Raw genomic sequence first — 8,971 nt, forward strand, 5'->3', positions numbered from 1 at the left:
TTTTATGCTTTATGTTGGCAAAAGTAGAAATGCTAATTTCGAATATACCGCCAAACTGTCGCTCTGTCGATGTGGCAGCGCTGGCCACACGCCACCTGGCGGCTCGAATGGCAGCCACCTGGTAGCTGGTAGCACCCGCAGGGTTGCACCGAAATTGGCAAGAAAACAAAATGGAGGCGTATAATATTTTTGTTTGGCATAGAATATAAGAAATTCGTATTCGTGTGTGCGAACAGCGCCGTAAACAAACCCCGTACAAGCGGGCAAAACAAAGAGTGCGAGCGCTCTTAGTCCAAATAACGAATTCCGCCGGAGGGGATCCGCACGTTGCCGCATCGTTGAAAGGGCAGCAGAAACCGGAGGTGTTCCATATTCGCCACTTTTTTGCCAAGGCGGGCAGCTTCTTCCCTTCCTGGGAATTGGCGCTAATTGGATTGGACTGGAAAGAGGAAGAGGCGGAGGCGGAGGCGTAGGCAGCGTAGTAGAGCCGGAGGCAGTGGAACCAGGAGCAGCAGCGGACGAGAGAGCGGGAGAAGGCTAGGGCTAGGAGGCGGACGCAGAGAGGACGCCGCAATGGCCACCACCCAGCAGTACTCGCTGCGGTGGAACAACTACCTGCGCCACCTCACCTACTCCCTGGACAACCACCGGCTAAACGATGACTTCGTCGACGTCAGCCTGTGCGTGGATGGACGCAGGATCAAGGCCCACAAGGTGGTGCTCTCCTCCTGCTCGTCCTACTTCAAGGAGATATTCAAGGAGAACCCACATCCGCATCCAGTCATTATATTTAAGTTCATCAAGTTCGAGGATCTCAACTCGATTATCGAGTTTATGTACCAGGTAGGTCGATCAAAGCCGATTGTATTACAATGACAGCATCTTGATGTTCATATAGTTCATTCCACAAGAGATCCCACTTGATTCCTATCAACTAATTCCTTTTCTGTTTCAGGGCGAAGTCAATGTGCAGCAGGAGGCGCTGCAATCGTTCCTGCAAACGGCCGAGCTGCTGGCCGTTCAAGGACTCACCGCCGAGGAGAAGGAGAAGCCGCAGATCCCGGTGGCGCCGCTGATCAGCGAGCACAAGCTGATCAAGACCATACCGAGCACCATACGCGCGGTCAACGAGCAGCAGCAGCAACAGCAGCAGCAGCAGCAGGTGTCCAATGTGGCCCAGGCGCAGACAGCTACGCAAACCATCGAAATACCCGCGGCCACGTTGCTGCAGGCCACCAACGCCAGCCAGGTGCCATCGCAGGTGGTCGCAGCAGCCGCAGCAGCTGCAGCGGCACAGCAGCTGCAGGTCCAGCATCAACAGCAGCAGCATCACCATGTACAAACCACCCAGATTCAGCACATCCAAGTGCAATCGGCACCGCCCCCGCAACAGCAGCAACAGCAACAGCAGCAGCAGCAACAACAACAGCAGCAGCAGCAATCACAGCAGCAGCAAACGACGCCAGTGCAGACGCAACACCTGACCATCACCAATGCGGTGGCCCTGCCGGCGGCCAGTTCGGTTAAGAAGCGGAAGATCACGTTCTCGGACGACGACGATAACATGTACACCACCGAAACCGTTGACTACGCCGTCAAGGATGAGCAGACCATAGTGAAAAGTGAGTCTGGGGCGGATGCCACCATGCTTAGACATCATGTTAATAATATGTCTCGATGTTTTAGCTGCCGAGATGACTTTCCTGCGCGGCGCCGTCAAAATGGACATACCCGATTACATTGTCGGCGAGGTGGATGACCGCCTGTCGGATGGAGCAACGCCGCAAACGTCGCAGGATGCCACCACCGCAGCGGCGCAGAACGTGGCGCAGTACTCATCCGAGTACGAGATACTCACCGAGTCCGAAATGGAGGAGAAGTACCAGGCGGATGCGGACAACGCCGAAATTGCCATTGAGATGAGTGAGTTATATTTTGGGCTATTCGTATATAATTCTACCATGGTTATTGAACCGATTTATCCATTGTAGCCCGATTGCTGGGCACCGCCAGCGGGACGCCGGGTGCGGGTTCCGGCCAAGTGATGGAGGATTCGGGTGGCGGCAGCGCGACGACTGGTCCCTCGACAACGGTGTCTGTGACGCAGGTCAAATCGGACAGCAAGGCCAGTGGGACGAACGGTGAGTATCTGATGCTACTCTGACTTGGGTTTGGTTAAGGGGCGTTTTTCCATTTAAAGATATATTTTTATTACATCGAACATAAGTGCATTTGGTTTACTTATTTTATAAGTTTGTACTTCATTTAGTTTGTATTTTCATGTCTTCAGTGTTGGTGGAATCGCAGCTCGCTATTTTTTGTCCATTCGTTTGTTTATCTGTTAAATGTTATGTTTATTTAACTATCAGTTGTTGTGGTTTGTCGAATATGTCTCCAAATGAATGGTGTGTTCTGCCCAGAGATTTAGGACGCAAGCAGCAATCGAGACTGTTATACTGATTGTACGTATTTTCTGTATATTTTTAGATTCGCCCAATAATAAGTGGACAGAATGTCAGTTTTGCAAAATGGTTATAACCACGGTTAATCTTTGGAGACATATTCGCACCCAACACACCCCACAGCCGCCGCGCAAATGCGACATGTGTAATAAGAATTTTAAGAACAAGTACAGCCTGCGGGAGCACATACGCATCTCGCACGAGCAGAAGGTGGCCATCAAGACGGAGAACTGATGCGTCTTCGAAAGCCTCGATCGCCTGCGAGCCGGATCTGGATCTGCAACTGTATCTGGATTGAGATCGATAGGATATAAGGATAGGGGAGAGAGATATAGTTAATTACGTCCAGCTTAGCGAGCAGCCAGCCAGCCAGCCAACCAATCAACCCAACCAGCCCATTCCCTTGTGTTTCCATCAAAGGCCCCAAAACGAAAACTAGCCAAATTTGTCAACTTAAATGCAAAGCAGATAGGAGTACGAAACGTTTATCCCTATATAGTTCTATATATAACACCTTGATAGCCACTAAGTCGAGTCAGTGAGTCAGTCGGAGAGTGGAGCTGGTGATCCCGTCGTTGACCAAGCCATGTCATGTGTCCACGTAATGCGTACATGTACCACTTGTATTTTATAGTCTACCATTTGGTTTAGGTACTTCTTCATTATACAGACGGCAAGTTGCAAGCCCTCGAAATCCATTGACACACCACATAATGTATATAAACACACACACATACCCAAGATGACAAGAATTTTGGAAGATTTGAGAGCACTTTGGGTGCTTAATAGCTTAGATAGAGTGATACTATGTGCAAGAGAACAGAACACAAGGATTTAATTTGATTGTAGGAAACTAATGTTATACTTACCCCCTATCGATCACTTTATTTTAGCTCTTAAACAACCTCAATTGTATTTTTTAAAACTCTGATATTATTCAGTTTTGTATATAGAGCTAGGCAACTTAACCTACCTTAAGGTAAACCCGAAAACAAAGCCCTCCTCCCAGGAGATTCTCTGCCCAATTTGATTCCGCAGGAAGGAAGCTGTGTACTTTGCTCACAAGCAGAGATGAGGAGGAAATGAGAATATATATACCCCTTGTGTACAAATTTAAATACGATTTAATCCAATTAGCCGGCGCGCTTTTGACCATCTGTGTTCAGCATTAGAGCGTTGGCAGTTGACTGTAAATTAGCTAAATTAGTTCTAGTTTAGTTTAAGACACCACAAATTCGATTGGACATACATAGTTTAGTTATTCGGTGTAACTTAGTTGAGTATAGCAGCCCACACGAGCCAAGTGAAAACGGAAGTCATAGCGCGTACGCTAGGATAAGTTGAAAGTATTTTCCAAAAGAAAACGAAGAAGAAGCGAAAAGAAAAGAAAAAACCTGTAGAAATCCTCTCCAAGACAAACTCAAAGCCCATAGATACTAAAGATAATCTAGTTAAATGAAACAACTCATACGTATTACTTATCGATCTATGTATACACATATAGTTAACGTTATATCTCCAAACTCCGTACAATGCCCAAATTGACTCCGCTCCCAGCCGCCGGCCGTAATCCTCCAGAAGAACCACCCACCCACCAACCCACTAGATTCATCCAACTTCGGCAACGCTCTCGAAGATATCAACGAAGCAATGGGATTACGGCCGGAATGTGGGCTAACGGGTCAGTTGGGGCAGCTGGATGGATAACTAGTTGAGATTCCAATTCCACCCCAAACACACACTAAGACAAAGTACGTAGATTGATTTACACGCGTCAACGAAACGGAACTAAATTAATCAATTTAATTCGAAAAGAGAGCGAGATAGCTGCAGGGTTGGCGAAAAAGAGCGGGAGAGAAAATAAAAGAATTCATGTAAACCATTCAAACGCAAATGCACTTCTCACTGGGCGCGGCTATAAAAACCTTTTTGTGTCCACCGACTTCACTGGAAACCCACTCTCTCTCTCTCTCTTGCAGCCGCTTTGAAGCCAGGATCCGTGACGCTTGCCAGAGCGTCCAAGGGCGGAGCAAGTGCATCAGCGCCACCTGCTGGCAGCGATGAGGAGAACGTCCAGTTCACCGGCCTCGCACCGCTGAGCTGCAGCTTCTGCAGCAGGCAGCTGAAGTCGGTGAACGCGCTGCGGCGACACATCGCCTCCAGGCACTCGGAGATCCAGGGCAAGGAGCACGAGTGCTTCATCTGCATGAAGAGCTTCAAGACGAAGTGGTCCCTGTCCACACACAACTCGCGCTTCCATCGCGAGATGGGCTGCTCGACCAAGGGATTCACCAAGATCGAGTACAGCGATCACTGAGCCGCGGTATGCCATTCATTTATCTTTTAGTACGGCCAACTGTCTGCACATGACCATCACTGGCTCCATGACTGGCTATCCATCCATTTAGAGCAATGGAACTCTTAGTTTGATCAAAGTGTTAGGGAAAGCAGGCCATCTGGAAACTAACATCATAGTTACCAAGAATGCATAGTTACCCATTGATTAACAACTGTTGCAAAGATACTTAAAAACATTTATTGAATTCCCTTGCATCATCTGAAACAAACCACTCACTCATCTGCTCATCTCGAATAACGAATCTTTGTTTCGTGTAAATACTAGACACTCCATTCCAAATAAAACTCCATAGCGATGGTATGTAAACTGAAATGCGTTTAATGGCTTAACTACTAATTCCACTTATGATATTAAAAGCGGACTTTTCGAGGGTGTAAATCAGAAGGCGAACAAAAAAAGGGACAAATAATAGGTGCAGGCAGCACCTACAGGGTCTCCAGACCGGGCAGCGGGAACTTCCTGCTGAACTGGGCCACGTTCTTGCGGATCTCGTCCACCTGGCCCTTGAGCTCCACATTCTCGGCCAGCGTCTTGTGGTAGTCGGTAATCTTCGGACTGCCGGCCTGCTTGGCTGCCTGGACGCCCACCTTCAGGGCAGCATCGATGAAGGCCACAACCTGCTCGATGTCCTGCTCGGCGAGGCCGCGAGTGGTCAGGGCAGGTGTGCCCAGCCGGATGCCCGAGGGATTCAAGGCGGACTTGTCGCCGGGCACAGTGTTCTTGTTGCAGGCGATGCCCACCTCCTCGAGGATGTACTCGGCCTTGGCGCCGGTCAGACCAGCCTTGCGCACATCGACCAGCACCAAATGGACGTCGGTGCCGCCGGTGGCCACCTGATAGCCTCGCGAGATGAGGCCATCGCACAGGACCTTGGCATTCTTGAGCACCTGCGTCTGGTATGCCTTGAATTCGGCACTCTTGGCCTGCTTGAAGGCGGTGGCAATGCCAGCGACGGCGTTGTTGTGCGGACCCCCCTGGAGTGATGGGAACACCGCCTGGTTGATGCGCTCCTCCAGATCGTAGAGTACCTTGTCTCCATTGGCCTTGGTGCTGCGCACGCCCTTGCGGAAGAAGATCACGCCGGCGCGCGGACCTCGCAGCGTCTTGTGCGTGGTGGTGGTCACAATGTCGGCCCACTCGAACGGCGATGGTATCAATCCGGCGGCCACAATGCCCGCCACATGGGCCATGTCGGCCATCAGGTAGGCGCCCACATCATCGCAAATCTGACGGAAACGGGCGTAGTCCAGCAAACGGGAGTAGCACGAGATGCCGGCAATGATGATCTGCGGACGGAAGTTCTTGGCCGCCTCCGCCAACTTGTCGTAGTCGATGATACCCGTCTCCGGGTTCACTTTGTACGGCATGCTCTCGAAGAAGATCGATGTGGCCGATATCTTCTTGGTGGGCGTGAAGAAACCGTGCGTCAAGTGGCCGCCATCGGGCAGATCCAGACCCATGATGCGATCGTGGGGCCGGCAGACGCCCGTGTAGACAGCCAGATTGGCCGGGGATCCGGAGTAAGGCTGCACATTAACGCCCCACTTCTCACCGTCCAGGTTGAACAGCTCGCGTCCGCGTTGCTGGGCGAGCAGCTCAATGCGGTCGATGTACTCGTTGCCACCGTAGTATCTGCAAGTCAAAGGGATGGCCAGGATTAGAGCAGGATCACAAGGGATTAATGTGACATAGAGCCAGTAAGTGTGAGATCAGGACTGGTCATTTAAAAATTCGTCCATGATGTCTTCTTGCAGACCCGTGAGGAATCTTATGTGTGCACCCACCTCTTGCCGGGATATCCCTCGGAGTACTTGTTGGTCAGGCAGGAGCTCAGGCTCTCGAGGACCGCCACCGAGGTGAAGTTCTCACTGGCGATCATCTCGAGACCCTCGCGCTGGCGCTCCTTCTCCTTCTTGATCAGCTCGGCCAGCTCCGGATCGCCCTGTGCCAGCGGGGTTTGCAGCATTTTCTGATCGGCCATGTTCTGTTCGGATTTATATAGTATTGTATATTATATATGGTAATTGGAATGCTGTGCAATGTGCGATGCGCTCGCCAAGACGATCGTTGGATTTGTGCGGACCGTGGAAAATGGACGGTTGCCTGGTCAGTTTTATGCCATGTTTTCATACGGTTTGGAAACAACAATAATATTTATGTTCCCGCCGACGGTTGCGAAAAGTTACAAACAAATACGGGTTCAATGGGTTCAAATAGCATTGGAAAAGTTCCGGCGATAAGGCGCAGCTATCGCCAAGCGGAGATTATGCCTGGATGCACCATGGCAACCACTCGAGAGGCGCTTCCCCTATTCCCGATCCCCGATTAGATTGGCCAATCTTGGGTGCCATAACACGCCCATGATCGAGAATGCGACCCCCCATGGATGGGAGAGCGCGTCTATTTGTGATCCGCTAATCGCCAAGTAAATATCATCCGTCTGGGTCACCAGTTCAAGTCGCCCCTTTGCAGCTGACGCACTTCGGAAAGATCGGGAAACGTACATATAGTCGAAATGGAGAATATTCGCAGCATATGGACAAGTGTATATGTATGTAGGTTCCTCCAGCAATTACGTACCTCTACCAGTCCCATTGTTTCTATGTTTCTAGCTGCTAAGTAACAATCCCTGCCAGATTCTTCTATTTTCACAACAGAAATGAATTGGACACGCAAAACATTCGCTTTCCGGCAAAATTTCAGCTGCAGAAACTGGAAACTGGTGATTCCCCCTAAATTGAACGCTAATTTCTGGCAAGTCGAGTGCAAAATGCATATCTATTATCCATATATATAGATTCAATTTGTATCTGCCCACACGAATGGGAAATTCGATTTAATGGCCAATGCCAGATTCTTGTTTTTTTTTTTTTTGCGTTATCAGTTTGAATATTTAGACAAGTGCGAGAAATTCGAGTAGGCCCAAAAACGAGTTTCAGGCCGAGGTAGCGAATGTGAATGAAAAAGATTCACACTTTTGAACGACGTTTGAATACACTCACAGTACACTGATACAAATACGGTAAATACATGTACTATATGTACATATGCTCTAAGATCTCAATTAAACTATGCACATAGGTACTTAACAATGAGCGCTTTTTATGAGATAACAACGTTGAGAACCCTATAAACCACACTGCCAGCGGGTATCGTTGGCGTGATCCACGGTTGGGTAGTGTATTGTGGGAACACATGGCTGGATGAAACCCATGAAGCACATGGCTTGGAGAACCTTGCAAGGTCGCAATTGGAAGCGAAACACTAACTTTCTGAGCACCGCGATCACTGCGAGAATTAAGGCAATCGAAGTGCGAGTCCCAGTGGCTCAATTAGCTACACTTTAGCCACCCTCCCCCCATCACTTTGCTGGACTTTTCCGGCAAACTCACCTTCAAAGTGCTCTGTTTGGAGTCCGAATATCGTCTGATCGCCGGCAAGAATGGTGATGGTGGTGATGGTTGTTTTTTGGCGGCGACGCGAGTTAAAGCTCCGCTCAGCTTTCTGGTATCGAAGTTTACCGGGTTGGCAACTTTGGTGTTCAGGTCCCGACTAAGGAAAAACCGAAGCTTTTGTGACAGTGTAGAGCGCGCCCGCTGCATGTCTATGTAACTGTAATTAGCAGAATTCTATAGATTTTACTGCATGTTTTTCAACGAACTTTGTTAATACTCACACGGCTGCGTTCGAATCGGAACTGCCGCAAAGTGACAAGAAAGAGTCGCCGGCGCTGCGAGGACGCCGCCGCTGGCTGATAAGCGATAACGATAACCCGTGACCCCTGACCGACCCAGTGATAAGGCCGCCCAAGAGTTCCGACCCGATCGCTGAGCTATCTCTTGGCCAGCATCCAAAATATTCGGCACCGAAAATACAACGAAACGAAAACACGCGTTACGTTGGTAAACAACATTTAGATATCAGCTGTTTGGGTGGTTGGATCGCTAGATTTAGGAGCTTTCGGCACCGTCTGGCAACGCTGGTGGTAGCCACCTATTTATGTATAAATATTTAAAATTTGTATAAATAAAACAGTAATAGCTCGAATGTTTAGCGCTTGTGCCTCTTCAATTGACATTAACAATTTATCAAAATATATATGCGTTTCTTTTAATCCCTTAAAATGTACGTAGTTACTAAACACGCGATA

The 8,971-nt window shown here is 49.2% G+C and overlaps 2 protein-coding genes across 3 annotated transcripts; one reads left to right on the plus strand and one right to left on the minus strand.

The window, feature by feature from the left end:
- The first annotated feature begins 132 nt into the window (after positions 1-132).
- On the plus strand, positions 133-5,133 carry LOC6612337 (modifier of mdg4). Of its 2 annotated transcripts, none has more exons than XM_002036811.2 (5): positions 133-843; positions 956-1,622; positions 1,687-1,923; positions 1,992-2,141; positions 4,442-5,133. In XM_002036811.2, the coding sequence occupies exons 1-5, from the start codon at positions 574-576 to the stop codon at positions 4,777-4,779; spliced, it is 1,662 nt and encodes a 553-aa protein (XP_002036847.1). In that variant the 5' UTR covers positions 133-573; the 3' UTR covers positions 4,780-5,133. The 2 variants fall into 2 exon arrangements, with proteins under 2 accessions (XP_002036847.1, XP_032582001.1); XM_032726110.1 differs by lacking the exon at positions 4,442-5,133 and adding an exon at positions 2,488-4,350 and having other exon boundaries at positions 134-843.
- LOC6612336 (serine hydroxymethyltransferase, cytosolic) lies at positions 5,117-8,645 on the minus strand. The gene is made up of 4 exons (XM_032726111.1): positions 8,498-8,645; positions 8,214-8,433; positions 6,606-6,805; positions 5,117-6,453 (listed from the first exon to the last, which is right to left on the minus strand). The coding sequence occupies exons 2-4, from the start codon at positions 8,421-8,423 to the stop codon at positions 5,247-5,249; spliced, it is 1,617 nt and encodes a 538-aa protein (XP_032582002.1). The 5' UTR covers positions 8,424-8,433; positions 8,498-8,645; the 3' UTR covers positions 5,117-5,246.
- Positions 8,646-8,971: the final 326 nt, after the last annotated feature.

This window comes from Drosophila sechellia, chromosome X (assembly GCF_004382195.2).
Source record: "Drosophila sechellia strain sech25 chromosome X, ASM438219v1, whole genome shotgun sequence".
Lineage (NCBI taxonomy): Eukaryota > Metazoa > Arthropoda > Insecta > Diptera > Drosophilidae > Drosophila > Drosophila sechellia.